Below are 16,432 nucleotides of genomic sequence, written 5' to 3'. Positions count from 1 at the left end.
CTCAAATAAGCAAACTGAAATTGATAGAAAAAATAAATCTTCTACTGAAAAGTCCGCTGTTACTATGAAAGGCAGGAAACAACCTGGAAAGTAAAGGCTATGAATGTTTTGGTGAGTTATTTTTAGATGACTTGTTATTTGTTATTAAAAATATGTGAATAATATATAATTTAGAAAACGTTTTTTATATGTGTTGTCTAAAATGTTTGAGGAGGACTGTTTGGCATGGTTCCGCTTGGCCCTACCTTTCTGTAAAGCTGTAGGTACTATGGCACAGATGTTTTGCAGGGTTGGGCTCCAGGTGTTTTTACCAGCAGTGCAGGTGATTTCAAGCTGGGCTAACCAGTATGACAGGTCAACTGGCCTTTGTTTCCAGTTTCGCTGAGTAGAAATTGCGTGCTATACTTGATGACCTTCACATACTCTAAATCAAGGTCATTTCTTTTATTCTATTTATGGACTGGAAGTAAGAGCTACTAACACATGACATGCCATATATTTGGAGGCCTTAACTCTGGAAGTAAATATATTTGTTTTATTGGTAGTCTTTCTCATGATGATGTAAAGTGTGCATGTAAGCTCGAATATTTTGTTTATAAATTAGGGCTTAGAGCAATGATTCCCACATAGTTGATTGCCTAATAAATGTGTTGAATGAGAATGTAATAAGCAATAATTTTGAACTCCAGTAAACCACATCCTCTGAAAGTCGGGGAACTAGAGGAAGAACCTTCTAGATGATGTCACTGCTTCTAAATGTACTCTTGGGAATAGGTTTCAGGAGGCCTGGGGTGCAAGCCTCGGAAATTTTCCTTGAGGGTTTTATGACCCCTGGCTTTGTTTCTGTTAAATCTTTGGTATGTCTGTATCCTTTGCTGCATGTAGTGAATTTCATGAATCTTTAAATTCATCTTTCTCTTCTAAATTCATAGCTTTCTTTAACCTTGTCAATGACATTCGAGGGAGTGATTATTAGTCCCTAAGATTGTCTTGGGTTGAAGATTTTTCAGCCTTAGACATGCTTGCTTCTTGGCTTTTAAAAAATCATTAATGGGCTCAAATTATGGTGATACTAAGACATGCCCTGAGTCATGTCCTGTTTTCTAGACACACTCTTCCTCACCTCCATTGTGGAGGAGCAGTCCAGGTTCCACTTGGTGGTCAGGACTCCCTTCCTTGCTGGTTGAGAGGCTGGAGGACCACAGAGTGCTGGGCAGCAGTCTGAGCTTCCAGGTCCGTGGAATCACTGTTGTGTCTCCTGGTGGATGTGTTCCTCCCTTTGGAGCTAGAACCTCTAGCCTAGCAGCACTAGTTTCTAAGGTTATAGGAATAGGAGGCAGAAGGTTTGCTAGGGGTCAGTAGGGATACTAGTCAGTGCTACCACTTGCATTTCTGCCCCTTGATTCCTGGGCCTGTGAACCCTGGCTATGGGAGAAATGCCACCATGTATTGAACACAGATTCAGGGTAAATACAACTTCTTGAGTACCTTTCTTCAGCCCTGCGAGGTATTACCTCCTAGCTAGTACCATAACTGAGTCTTCAAAAGGGCATTCTGTTGAACCAGCTGCTTCAGGACGGCGGGAAACATGCATGGCCAGTGAATTCCAAGGGCATGGGCCCATTGTTGTTCTGCTGTGAGGTATTTCCTAGATCAGAAGCACTCCTGTGATGATGGTGGACAAGGCATTCTGAAAGTCCGCAGATAGTAGTTTTGGCAGCAGCTCACCTTGCATTCAAGGTGAATCTGTACCCAGAGTAAGTGGCTGTTCCAGTGAGGACAAAATGTTGCCCTCTGCATGATGGGAGTGGCCCATTTCACTGAACCCACCACCAGGTAGCTGGCTAATCTCCCCTGGGAGTGGTGCCATAGTGAGGTCTCAGTGTTGGTTTTTGCTGCGGGCAATTAGGCACGCAGTGGTAACCGTAGCCAGATGAGTCCGATGAGTAGAGGTGCACATAGCTGAGCCCATGCCTAATCTCCACCCTGCCATCATGACCACTTTGTTTATGAGCTCATTGGAACAGGACAGGGGTGCTGGGGAAAGAGGCTGACTGGTGTCCTGTCCACTTGATTATTAAACTCCTCCTTTGCCAGTGTCCTCTTTTGACGAGCAGTCACATGGGACATGTATATCTTCACATTTTTTTCCCCATTCAGAGAGTTCTGTCTGTATACCTCTGCCCCAAATTCCCTTGCTACCAGTTTTCTAGTCATTTCTTCCTGACCATCTGGCACATCACTGGACACAACGCATGAATTTATAATCCCATGTCTGGCCATTTCTCCTCCCAAGCAAAGTGAACGGCCAGGAGCCTCGGGAGGATTTCCCTTCACTGCTGTCCTTCCGGGATGTTTCAGGGGGGCCCTAGTGCTGTGGCGTCCACTCTGGGTGCTGTTGTGCAGAACCATCTGTAAACCAGGCTGGAGTCTTCCCTCTGTCAGCTGACTGTAAGGAACTCCCTATGAGGCCCCAGGTGCAAGTTGGGGGAGAGAAGTAGTAGAGTAGGAGTGGGGACCATGGGCATTTGGGCCACTTGTTCATGTGACTTACTCGTACCTTCAGGGCCTGCTTGGGCTTGATCACGTCCGTACCACTTCTGTTGGATGGTGGAGTGCTGCTGCACATCCGGTGTTATGACTCGGTGGGTCAGATGACAAATACCCTGTTCACGATGGGCAGCTCCAGTCACGTGGTAACTTGGTGGCTCATGATGAAGTGTTCAGTCTCTTTGAAGGCCCAGTAACAGGCCAAGATCTGTTTCTTAAAAGAGACTGGTTATCTGTTATCTTCCTGTATGTCCCAGAGGGGCAGGGGCTGTAGTGCTGTAGGGCTTTGCTCTAAAGTCCTAAGGGCCTGTGCCGTGATCTGTCTCTAGTGCCTGCCAAAGGCTCCAACCAGCATCCCTGTCTGCCATGGACACTTAAGGCACCAGTGGATTTGTGGACCCGGTGGCCTGAGGAGGGGAGCAGCTTGCGCAGCAGCCTATACTTGTCGCAGAACCTTCTTTTGTTCTGGACCCCACCGTACACTGGCAGCTCTGGGCGTCACTCGGTAAATGAGCTGGAGTAACACATCCAGAGGGGTCGGTGAGGAATATGTTACCTCCAAAATCCCAAGAAGCCCGTGGACAGTTGTTCCTCTCTTGGTTGTAGGAGGAGCCCGATTCAACAGCTCATCCTTCTCCTGAGAGCTCTCCATGTGCTCCACACCACTAGACCCCTAGAACTTTGACTGACGTAGAAGGCCCCTGAATTATTCTTGGATTGATTCTCCACCTCTGACATGAAAATGTCTTACCCATAAGCCTGGATACTTGCTACTTCTCACTCACTAGATCCGGTCAGCACAATGTCATCATTAGAATAGGCCCCTGTGACATTTTGGGGAAGGGAAGGGCCATCAGAATTCCTGCACATTAAATCGTGACACAGGTCTGAAGGGTGGGAGGGCCCTGAGGGAAAACAGTGAGGGCGCTTTGCTGGCCTTGCAGCTGCGAGTAAACTTGCGGTGGGTCTTAGGGACAGAGATGGAGACAGAGGCCAGGAGTCACACACCAGGTACCAGTGTGTTAATTTACTCAAGCATTGAAACCACATCTGGAACAGCAGCTGGAACAACAGCAACAGTGGGGGGTCACCATCGAGTGAGGCTTATGGTAATCAACTGTCATTGTCCTAAGGTCTGTTCTGGGGATGTGGGAGTCACCACTTTTGTGTCTTTCTAACCCTTGATGGTGGCACTAATCTCTGCATTTCTTTCGGGGATGTGGCATGACTTTTGGTTTACTATTTTCCTAGTTAGAGGCAATTCTGGAGGCTTCCACTTGGTGTTTCCCACTGTAGGAGCCCTTACTACACAGGTCAGGGCACCAGAGTGGGAATTCTGTCAGTAGGAATTCTGTCAGGAATTCTATTCCTTGTGCATTCCGGCACTGGGCATGTGACCATAGACCGGGTTTGCAGACCCACTGGGACATCTGTGAGACCTGAGCTAATATTCCATTGACCGGCTGACCTCCATAAGCCCTTCCTCTGACTGGTGGGCCACAGTGGTGTTTTGGGTCTCCTAGATTTAGTGTCAGGTCACAGCCAGTGTTTAGTAGTCTCTGGAAAGTCTGAGGGTTTCCTTTACCCCAGTGCAGTTATATCATCCACATTCGTCAGTCATTTAACATTTTGTAAAACTTAGCAGATTTTCTTGAGTTGTTATTTGTCTTCTTGGTTAAGCCTTTTGTGAATTTATGCCAAATTCTTTGAGGTCTCAGAATATGTCTGAAATTATCTTTATCATTGCTCCAGTACTTTCACACTGAAATTGTCCAGTAAAGATTCATCGTTCAGTGAATAAAAGTTATTTATTGTGTCATTAGCAATACCTTGGTTAAAAGAAGAACTTAATTTGAAAAGAAATAGAATGACTTACCTATAAAATTGTCAGTATGGATGGTTTTGATCGCTTGTGCCTTAGTGTAAATCACATGGATTAGGCCAATATGAGTGTTGATAATGCTTTAGTGTGTTTAAAAATATGTAGTTTGAATTAAATACAGTGTCTGGATTTTGGGCACATGAATTTAAGAGGTTACATGTTAACCAAATTACGGTAGATGGCCACTTCACTTCTGTGGGCCAGAATTGAGTAATGTAAATAAATAAAATATTACTCTTAGTTCTAAATCTGTATCATGTAACAAGATGTATCTCTGTCTACAGTGAGAAAATTATTAAAACAGCTTGAAAAATGTGATGTACAAAAGTGATATCAGAGCTGGAATGAGGCAAAATGGTAATCCTGTGATTATGGGCAGTTTTAGCCCAGTGTCTGTCAGCCAGACGCAGTTGAGCTGTGTCCCATTGCTCCTTAGTGTGGGTATGACATGGCCAGCAACTATAGTTATTCTAGGATGGTACAAAGAGAGCAGAGATGACAAATTCAAATGGTAACTAAAATTTGTATTGTCACTTTTATTGTTAAAATTGGAAAAGGGTGAAAAATGGACAGAAAAAAAAGAAAGCATCAATTTGTATTCACTTTCTTTGTATCTTGTTAAAAACTTAGAAAAATACGAAATCAGTGAGTTCCACAGGTTGAAAAACTGATACACAGGGGATTTTCTTCTCTGGGTGATAGACATGTCTTGGAATGAGATGGTGACTTGTGAATGCACTAAATGCATTGAATTATTCCCTTTCAGTGGTAATTTCACGTTATGTGAGATTAAAGTTAAAAACTAAACAGGAATAAATCTTTGGAGGGTAGGAGAATAATGGTGTTCAGTTGTACCCTTAAATGGTCAGGAAATCGTTCTTCAGTTCTTTAAGGTATCCCCCCACTGGGGGTCAATTTTTGCTAAGCTGTCAATACTTACTTATGAAACAGACAGAGACACCTATTTATAACATGATTGCCTAGTTGACATTTAGTTGTTAAGAGATAGCCACCATGATCTGTGTGGGCTTCTAAGTCCATGCAACATTTGGGTCATTTTCAAGGCTGCCTGGTTTTTGCTTTCTAACAAGCTTTCTGCTTCTTTGCGTGTATGCGCGTGGCTTAGCAACCATGGGTATGTGGGTGGCTCGAACCAGCTTCAGTTTCTACTGCCTGCCTCGGGTAAACCTGGAGTTTATGTGGAGTGCTTATCCCATCCAGATGGCTCTCTGACCTCTCAGAGCTTACAGTTAAATACCTTGCTACTCTTGTTTCCCCTAAACAGCATTGCAACCTCAGGCTAGAGAACTCTGTGTGCTTAGCATGGAGGCCACCTCTTTGACTTACTCTGCCTCAGGTCAGGCAAGTCCCTTCTCTAAGTGACAAGTTTCTGGCATGGGAAGTGAGAGCACAGCACAGACTCACACAGCTCTAACCAAACTTCAGTAATCTTCATGAATAAACCCTTCTTAGTTTGTTGTAGGTCTTCAGAGTCTTTAAAATAATATTATCCAGATTTATAGCCTCGGGGTGGTGAGCCGAGTGGGGGCCCCCGCCACTCTGCCCCGTCAGAGCGGCGCGCCGCCGCACTGAGATTTGAGAGGCTTGGGCCTCGCACATGCACTTTGGGCACCTTTAGTCGCTGGCCCTTTATGCGCAGGCGCAGCCACGCGGGTTTCAGAGGTGCGCAAGCGCATTTGTGCTTGGCGTCATGGTTACGGTTGTTAGGTGCTCCAAGATTCCAAACCATTGTGAGGTCGGTTTGGCTTATCTCTAGCACTGGTGCTGGTGTGTAGAAGCGGTGAAAAGCCCAGTGGAAGGTGAAGTGCTGGTGAAGCCTCTAGGCTTTGCAATGAAGAAGTTTTTTGGTTTCGGGACTGGGAAGGGGCGTCATCCGTGACCTTTCGCAGGGAAGTGATGAATGACTTGAGGGCCCCGCTTGTTAAGAAGGGAGAATTCAACGAGTCCCAGCGGGTGTATAACATCCGAATGAAAGATCTCAAAAAGATCCACAGAGTTGCCGTCATGAACAACATATTGAAAATGCAGCGGTTGCTACTGCTTGGGAAAGACGTGAATAAAAGAGACAAGAAAAAACGGTAATAGAGCTGTAAGGGCCTGCTTAGCCAGAGGGAGTCATTTTGTGAACTTAGATTGACCCTGCCCCTCCCAGAGGAACTTACTTGCAAAGCCCAGTTACAAGGGCGGGTCAGGCCAGGTGAAGACATCCAATCAGTGGGGTGTGCATATATCTACTAGGGTAAATTGAAATTCAGTTGGCCACTCATGTGTAACCTAGCAGTTTTCTCTGTGTGTTGCAGACCTATTGCAATCTCACTGGTCACCTGTGTATAGCCCGGCTAATCTACCTCTATAAAAGTTAGTCTGTTATTTTTAATGGACATCTTTTTATACGATAATGTTATAAAAAAAGATCTATTCCCATAATAGGTCAACTTCTGGGCTACAAATTCTTTCGATAAAATCCAATATATAATTTATATCTGTGTCCACTTTGTATGTATGTTATTTACTGACTGGCTGTCGAAAGAAATTTTGAATTGGGAAGATGGTTCTGTTTGTGATTAGGAAGATATATTTCTGAAAATGTGTACTCTTCTTGTATTTATCGACATTCCATAAAGCAAATAAAATCATCATGGTTTAAAAATTTTGGGTTACACCTGCTCTCTTTTATCATTGTGATGACATTAAGAAAATTTTTGGAATCACTATAGTGTACACCTGAAAGTAATATAACACTGCATGTTAACTGGAATTAAAATAAAAACTTAAATTGTTATAAGCAGACAAATTTACCCTTCCAGATATCAAAATGTATCTTAAATTTCCACAATTTACACGGTTACTAATAGCTGAAAGGACAGATGAATGAATGGGGCAGAGTAGAAAATGCCAAACACCCAAATATGGTGACATTTCATATTAGTAGGAAAAGGTGAATCATTCATAAGTGGTGGAGAAATATCTGTTATTTATTTTTTATAATAGTATTGAATACTAATATTGATTATTGGTAATTCTTGATTTTCATATGATCTATAAATCTAAATATCTAATAAAATGAAGAAAATAATTTCATTTTTATTTAATATAATGTATATAAAATCTATCATATATAAATATATGATATATTTATGTATAAGATATATAAAATATTATTTAATATATAAAAATATATAAAATACATAATCTATAAAAATAAAACTGGTCCTGTCTATTTGAATCCTGAGCTTCCTTTGGCTTAAATTTCTTGAAAATCAGAGTGAAGAATTACTTAAAAAGAATTCTTCATTATTTTAGCCCTCTTTTCCCATAATGCTTTCAAGAACTAAAATGTATTTAAATGCCAACCATGTGACTAGAACTGCAGTAGAACTGTTGTATGTATATACCATTATTTCAGTTAATGTAAGGCACATTGATTGTGTGATGCCCCACCATTTTATATACCAAGAAGAAATCTTAAAAAATTCTGCCAATTATAGTTGTAAGACATTTTGAATTATAAATTGCATCCCAATGTCAGAGATACTAAAAGGTGACAAAATGAGCCTCCTAGAATCATTGATATATAGTATTCCTGTGAATATTTAAAACATATCTGAGAAGTAGGCATAATTGTATCACTTTACCTAATAGGAGAGTTGTCTTTGTACAGTAGTAGCAATAGTAATAGTTATAATAATAATATGTAACAAACTTTGCATAGATCCTCATTTAAGCATGGTGACGAGGTCTTGTGAGATAACTATTCTTTATTTTATTTTTATTAGTTTTTAGTAATCTCTATAGCCAACACGGGGCTTGAATGCATGACCCTTGAGATCAAGAGTTACATGACCTTCAAACTGAGCAGGGCAGGGGACACGAGATAACTATTTTCATGTCCATTTTGTTGAGGAGGAAATTGAGGATAAGGCTGAGTAATAACTATTAAGTGACAGAGTTAAGTAGGATTTAAACCCAGGTTGAGCTGAATCCTGAGGTCACGCTCTACCTAGTCAGATAGCCCGCTCTTTTACTAGCATGGTGACTAATCACTAATACATATTGTACTTTCGTCAAAAGAAAACTAAATCTTTGTTTTTGAGTCAAAGGAATAAGATGCTATTTAACGTTTACAATTACATGAATTAACTGCATGTTTTGAAGTAGTGCACTATAATTTCCTAAAACGTTCTTTCACTTTCCTAGGACTCCTCTCCATCTGGCCTGTACCATTGGCCATGCCGACATGGTGACTCTTCTTGTACAGAGGAAATGCCAGCTTAATCTCTGTGATAAAGAATGTAGGACTCCTCTAATGAAGGTGTGTGGTAGCAGCTGTGTCTGCCTGAGATGGATTTGATTGAATTACGTAGAATGAAACTTTATTGCATTTAAATGTAACTAATTGGTGAAAACTGTGGCATGCTTGCTTTAAATTCCCAGAACTTACACTCTGTTTCTTGGGATACTACTGACAGGCTATACAATACCAGGAAGAGACATGTGTAACTATTCTCTTAGAACACGGTGCTAATCCACACCTTACGGATAACTTTGGCAATACTGCCCTCCACTATGCTGTTGCTGGTGACAACACGTCAATAGTAGAGAAGCTGATTTTATACCATGCAAATATTGAAGCAAGAAACAAGGTACGTCAACTTTATTGATAAAGTATTTGAAATTTTAAAACATACATGTAAATTTTTTTAGCGACAAAACATTTATTTACGTATTTATTTATATATGTAATAAATAATAAATACTGAATTCGATACATCAAGTCCTATCACCACGGAAACAACTCCAAAGCCAGGGCAGGGAGAACTAGAGATCGACGATGCGCACAGAAAGGGCAGAGTTCTGTTTCCCAGCCACTCTTCCACCCCAGAAGGAGAATCTTCCCATTAGTGCTTGGGAGTGGATGGTGGGCTCAGAGCCCACAAAGGATTGAAGGCCTGGAGGGGAGTGAGGTGATGATGGAGGCTGAGTGCTGTGCAGGGGCTTAGGAAATGGGTGCTGCTGGGAATGGGTGGGAGACCATGACCCAGTGGGGTAACTTGAGTGAGTGCAAGTGGGAGGAGAAAGCAGCAGGTTGCAGGCCCTGGCCACTCCAGGCCCCAAGGTTCTGAAGATGAGAGCAGGGGGATCGGGTCATGACATCCTACAGGGGCGTCTACTTGCGCTCATAGCCACTCTGCCTGCCATGTACCGCAATGGGGTCTCCCATTTCACAGAGTAGTTCCTGCTCAGCATTGTGTAGGTCCTCGGGGGGGTATAGCTGTGCATGGGGAGTAGTGGAGGACCGCGCTCACTATTCCACTTGTTATTTCTTTGACGTGCGTCACCTCCTACCACTGCCCTTAAGGAAGCACTGTTGGTTGACATAGATAGGGTCAATTTTTCATATGTAGAAGCTCGAGCATTCCCTGAATGAAAATATTTTGAAATAACTTAATTGTCTAAGATTTCCCTTTATTTTTATTTTTTAATTTTTTTTTCTTGAGCGTACTTTTTGGAAATACATTTTTGTAGGAACTGTAAAGAAAGAAAGCAGGAAGAAAGCACATATACAGACTTGTAAGAAGAGAAGCATGTTCTTCACATAGCAAGAATTTTTATGCCTCGGCTTCTAACCCAAGGAGTACTTCTGAGTAATTTTACATGGAATATGCTTTATTCTGCTCTAAGACCATGATCTTGTTATAGAGATAGAGAAGTGATCTATGTCTCTATGATTCAGTTGATATTAACACTAATCTTTGATACATTTTCATTCTTAAATGCAGCAATTATCTACAATTGCTTATAGTTACTAAGATTTAGTTGACCCAAGTGTTGGTTTTCTTCAAGTTTTGAAAGAGGCCGGCTTTGGCTAACAGTGCTGTAAACTGTCAAGTCAGTTATTCGAAGTTTTAAGATTTCACTTTAATGAAGTTTAAAAAAAAAAAAAAAGATTTTATGTATTTGAGAGAGAGCGTGAGAGACAACACACATGAGTAGGGAGGAAGGGCAGAGGGAGAGGGAAAAGTAAGGGAGCCTGATGCAGGGCTGGATCCCAGGACCGCGAGAGCACGGCCTGAGCCGAAGGCAGACGCTTAACTGGCCGATCCACCCAGATGCCCCAGAGCTGCTCTTTTAATTCAGAGTGCATCTCCTCAGTGACCCATTTGGAGCAAGAGTGCTTTATGTTGACATCTGGGATCCTGATACCATTGATAGAAGAGAATCAAGCATGTTGGTATAACCTGGAGAAAACCTTCACCTTTATTGGAAAGCTCTCGACACTGTATCCCTGAAACTCTAATTTCTCAAATGTTAATGTTTGCCGTGAAAAGTATTGTCAAATGGGGATAAGCAAATTTAAACCGATTTCTTTTGTGCGAGAGATATAGTGCAGTTCTGTAATATTTCTCAAACATAGAGGATCATTGACTCTTTCTATTGAGGCACAATCCTCACCTTCCAGCAAAGTGTGTGTTCTTTGGGATATAATTTGAGAAACACTACTCCAGAGATAATCATTTAGGCTGTTAACTCAGTAAAAATACTTTAAACTTTTACAGCTATGTCTTAGAGTTTGGAGATATAGAGATAAAAAATAGTCCCTTCCCTCAGAACGCTCTTGGTTTCGATGGGGTGCAATAAAATAATTGGAGTATACAATGCTAAATGCTGTGATAGAAGCCGAGATTCTTGGAACCAGCCAATGTTTGAAGTAAGATTTGGAGAATGACTACAGTTAATCTGTTGAAGAGGTGGAGGAGGGCTATTTAACTTAATTTGTTTTATTTTTTTCAAAAATATTTATTAAGTTGAGAGAGTGAGAGTGGGAGAGAGAGCATGAGCAGAGGTGTGGGGCAGAGGGAGAAGGAGAAGCTGACTCCCCACGGAGCAGGGAGCCTGACATGGGGCTGCATCCCAGGGCACTGGGCTCATGACCCGAGCTGAAGGCAGAAGCTCAGACTGAGCCACCCAGACCCCCTGAGGAGGGCTGTTGTAAAGAGAAGGAGCAGCTGGTGAAAGCAGGGGGGTGAGGGAGGGTCGGGGGGTGGGGAGGATGGGGGGATGGGGAGGATGGGGGGGTTAGAGTACTTATATATGTGTTTAAGTTTAGAGGATCCTTTATAGGTTTTAAAATTCAGTATGGAAATATGTAACTTTGTAAATTATAAATTGTAAATGATAAATTGTTTTTACACTTTTACAGTTGGAACTCACACCTTTTTTACTTGCTGTAAATGAAAACAAACACCAAATGGTGGAATTGTTAATTGGAAAAAAAGCAGATGTACATGTGGTTGATAAGTCGAAAAGGTACAGTAGTTGTCTTTTTTTAAAACTTATATTGTTCTAGGATGGTAACAGTTAAGTCAAACTAACTTAATAAGAAGAGGATTAATTTATAATTATATAGTGAAAAATGTCGACATGTCATCAGTTAGGCAGAAAGCAGTTATTCTGATGGGGCAATATGAAGAACAGTATACGGCAGAATTTATATTCCTTCATATCATTAACTGATGTGATTTGCAATCTTTTTTTTTCTGCCATGTGATTTTATGTTAGCTAAATGGGTTTCATATTAGTTTTATTATAAAGTGTGGACTCCTTTTATTTTATGACACAATACTGAACTTCTTACCCTTTTATAGTATTTTTTGGAAACTTCTACTTCATATATATTTTCTTTAAAAGATGCATATTAAACATAAATAGGAGTTGTTTTATCTTTTGAATGACTCCTTGCTTTAAATTGCCTTTTTTTTTTTAAAGAATACTGATGTTAGATGATCCCTAAGTGATTATTAATTAGTATTACCAGATAGTGTGGGCTTATCATCCTTTTTCGTGTTCAGTATATTTTTTGTTTTGTTTTGTTTTGTTTTCGTTGGTAAGGGTAGAAGGATGAAAGATAACTTTAATTGAATAGATTTTTCTTTTAGTGAGGACAAATCATAGGTTGGTGATAAAGAGAAAAGAGATGGACTTTAGATAGACACAAGACTAGGTTTAATTCCTTTCCTACTTGCTGGGTATGTGACTTTGGAAACATTACCTATCATCACCAGATACATTCTCTCATATGAAAAGGAGGATAATATATCCTTCAAGCGTTGTTGTGTGTAAATAATATCTTACATATATAGTATTTAATTTAGTGCCTAACACATGCTTATCTTAGTATCATTAACTGCAACTATGACTCTTTTGTTACTGTTAGTGTGAATACTGTTATTTTAAGCCTGCAAATAGCTTTTTTGTTTTTTTTTATTTTTTTATTTTTAAAGATTTTATTATTTTTTGAGAGAGAGAGAGCATGAGCAGGGGAAGGGGTTAGAGCAGGGAGCCATATGTGGGGCTCAATTCCAGGACCCTAAGTTCATGACTGAGCTGAAGGCAGACGCTTAAATGACTGAGCCACCCAGGCACCCCTGCAAATTACTTTTTATACAGACCTGTCCTCTAGAAGGCATGGAGGTACACTGAATCAGCTTAAGGAAGAAATGGGGAATTCTTTTTTAAAAGAATTTAGCATAGTTTCTTGTTCATCAAGTGACTTTAAATTAGCAACTTCTACTCTCATACCCAGGGGGGACAAGAGGCTTCTTTTTTGTCCTTTAATTTTAGCCATGGAGGTAATTTACAAAGATAAACACTTGAACGTGTTAATGGTCAATTCTGGACCGACAGACAAGATATTAATCTGGTAAAGTATATGAAATTTGCTGTTTAGATAACTCTGAGTTCCTAAGGGTGAAGTTATGTCTCTGTTATTTTAGAACAGCCCTCATGCTTGCTGCAACTCTTAAATCTCCAGATGTAGTCAGGCTTCTTCTTCAGCAAGGTGTTAATACCTCTTCTCAAGATGAATGTGGATGGACGGCAGAAGACTATGCTGATTTTTGTGGATTTTATGTGTAAGTGTGTACATTAAAATGTTAGTTATCACTAAACTGAAGTTTAAAATAGTTTAACTCTTAGTTCTTATGTAGTGGTTGAGAGTTCGTAGTTTGATTTGGGCAATGTTGGGATGGCAGTGAGTTAGCCCCCATCATTTGCCAGAAACCAAGACAAAGGCTAGACTAGTTAGCAATAACAACGGGTGCAGGATTCTTTATCTCAGGACTATTGAGACCTTTGTCTTTAGGGATCTTAACTGTATCTGTTTCATTCCAAGGATAACTCTTATGCATGGCGTACAAAGAACGTTACATTTGTGTGGTTTTTTTTTTCCTTCCTGCCTCCATCCCTCCCTCCCTCTCTTCCTCTCTTCCTCTCTTCCTTTCTTTGTAGATTTTATTTATTTATTTCAGAGAGGGAGAGGGTAGGGACAGAGGAAGAAGCAGATTCCCTGGGGAGCAGGGAGCCTGATGTGGGGCTCAACCCCAGTCCCCCAAGACTGTGACCTGAGCTGAATGCAGATGCTTAACCAAATGCCAAGTGAGCCACCTAGGTGCCCCAACATCCAACATCTTTTTTTTTTTTTTTTTTTCCTAACTAGTTACTTGGGTCTTGAGATTTTCAGTTTAGTAGAAAACCCTATACTTTCCCTTGAGGGTTATCTCTTATACTTTCCCCCTTGAATTTTCCAGGAACCTAAGAAGTTCCCTAAGACCAAAGAGACCATCCTCTTTCGCAAGTCATTTGGAGGGAAAAAAGGACATTCTTGTCATTCCCTTGTTTCCTTTGATTCTGTTGCTGCAACATTGCTGTGTGTAGTACCTTGGTGACTCTGTTAAGCGACTGTCTTTGGCTCAGGTCATGATCCTGGAGTCCCAGGATCGAGTCCCCCAACTGGCTCCCTGCTCAGCAGGGAGTCTGCTTCTCCCTCTGACCCTCCCCGCTCTCATGTTTTCTCCCTCCCTCTCTCATTCTCTCACTCAAATAAATAAATAAATATCTTTTAAAAAAGAAAGAAAACTAAAGATTTTATTTTTTGAGAGAGAGAGTGAGAGCATGAGCAGGGGAAGGGGTTAGAGCAGGGAGCCAGACATGGGGCTCAATTCTAGGACCCCAAGATCGTGACTGAGCTGAAGGCAGATGCTTAAATGACTGAGCCACCCAGGCACCCCTGCAAATAACTTTTTGTGCAGACCTGTCCTCTAGAAGGCAATGTTATTTTTCTGCAGTTTGGTTATGGTTATGATTGACCTTTGCTCCCAGGATGCCCTTGCTGATCCGCATTCCTCAGTCTTCGTGGTGACCCACGATGAGACTTCAAAGTTACATTTTTTAGTTTGCGACATATGCTTGTATGCTCAGCTGCTATTCCACGGCACCAGCACCCTGTTCTGGCCGCTGGGCCCCCTGGCTTTAGCCACACACACCCTTCCCTTCGCACTCAAAAGCCTTACATGAAGCCCATATGTTAGCGCAGACCTTCATAATGAAGTACCGCTTGAGGATTTTGCTTTTCTATCCTGCTAGCAGATGGCAGTTGGGACCCTTCTAAGCTGTTAGAGAGGTTCAAGTAATGCTACAGGAAGAGCCTGGACTTTCCTTTCTCCTTTGTTTCTAGGCCTATATCTCAAGCCTGCTTTAAATCCTGAGGAGCGCCTTTTCTTACGGGCTGATGAAAGGTCTCATACAGCCCTTCCCAGAGTGGTGGGTGTCCCCTTTCCCGAGAGGCCATGTTTTGGGTCTAATATTTCATGAAATCCTCTTAACAACCTTGTGAAATAAGGCAGTAAGATGCCTGTTTTATAGAGGAAGACTTGGAGCCAGAGAGAAGTGGCTCGTCCAAGAGCAAATAGCTGTGGTTACAGAGTTAGGACCACTGAGTTCAAGACACGTTCCGTTATGGCAAGCTAATACTACTAATTGCTAAGTTACTACTTTATGACTGGTTCACCTTCCTTTGAAGTATATGGGGTAATTTAAGGTTTGATATTAGCTCTGATATTATTCGAAATACTCTTATGAATTGATATATTTGGTAAATGTTTTCCATATCAGTATTAAAATAGTAACATTGTTTATCACCCCTTTTTATATGTAGCAATCGCCAAATAATTGCCCAACATAGAGAAGAAAGATTTAAAAATTTTTCGCAAAATAACAATCCAGGTAAGACTTTTCAGAGTGAAGTACTTTTGGTGGTCACATAGATGAAGGCAGAGTAAGGAAGTTTTGATTATGAAAGAGCAGTGGGAGGAAAAAAAAAAACCCAATGTGTAAATTGCATAAGCTCACTTTCTTGCTTTCTTCCTTTCTTTCTCTTTCTCTCTCTCTCTCTCTCTCTCGATTTTATTTATTTATTTGACAGAGAGAGAGAGAGAGAGCACAGGCAGAGGGACAGGGAGAAGCAGGTTTCCCACTGAGCAGGGAGCCCAATGTTGGACTCAGTCCCAGGGTCCAGGGATCTTGACCTGAGCTGAAAGCAGATGCTTACCCAACTGAGCCACCCAGGGGCCTCTATTTTTTTTTTTCTTTCTTAATTTCTTTCTTAATAGTCTAGTATTCAGAATTACTTAAGACTTTAAATACTGTCATGAACAATAGGAACAAATCCATGAGAGAGACCAGACTCCAGGAAACAAACTGAGGGTTATGGAAGGATGGAGTGGGGGAATGGGGGAACTGGGTGATGAGTATTAAGGAGGGCACGTGTCGTGATGAGCACTGGGTGTTATATGCAGCTAATTAATCATTGAACACTACATCAGAAACTTACGATGTAGTATGTGCTGGCTAACTGACCATAATTAAAAAAAAAAAAGGTACCTCAGTGTGAACAACAACGAAAAAGGAAGTTAATTGTAGGTAATTTAACATATGAGACATTATTGTCTGAAAAGAAATTCATTATTTTAGTCATGACCCCTAAAATCCCTTATATCTTTGTGTAAATAAGAGAGAGATTTTTAAGTTAGTATGTTTTATGTTTCCTTTATAAGCATATTAAAACAACTTGAACTTGTTATGAAAATGGATCTTTTAGTTTTTACAAGTGGATTACATTTAGTAAGTATTACATACTGATTT

The 16,432-nt window shown here is 41.0% G+C and overlaps 1 protein-coding gene across 1 annotated transcript in view; it reads left to right on the top strand.

Annotated features, from left to right (window-relative positions):
• Nucleotides 1–16,432, top strand: part of LOC308347274 (ankyrin repeat domain-containing protein 26-like) — a 144,182-nt gene that overhangs the window by 13,277 nt on the left and 114,473 nt on the right. Inside the window, exons 3-7 of the mRNA XM_080810517.1 lie at nucleotides 8,651–8,765; nucleotides 8,923–9,096; nucleotides 11,655–11,761; nucleotides 13,228–13,365; nucleotides 15,447–15,514. Of these exons, the coding sequence (XP_080666643.1) occupies nucleotides 8,691–8,765; nucleotides 8,923–9,096; nucleotides 11,655–11,761; nucleotides 13,228–13,365; nucleotides 15,447–15,514 (562 nt within the window). The 5' untranslated portion in view covers nucleotides 8,651–8,690. The remainder of the gene's footprint in view (nucleotides 1–8,650; nucleotides 8,766–8,922; nucleotides 9,097–11,654; nucleotides 11,762–13,227; nucleotides 13,366–15,446; nucleotides 15,515–16,432) is intronic.

This window comes from Martes martes (genome assembly GCF_963455335.1).
Source record: "Martes martes genome assembly, chromosome: 8".
NCBI classification, from domain to species: Eukaryota; Metazoa; Chordata; class Mammalia; order Carnivora; family Mustelidae; genus Martes; species Martes martes.
Note: the sequence above shows the minus strand (reverse complement) of the source record. Positions and strands in the feature narration are given on the sequence as shown.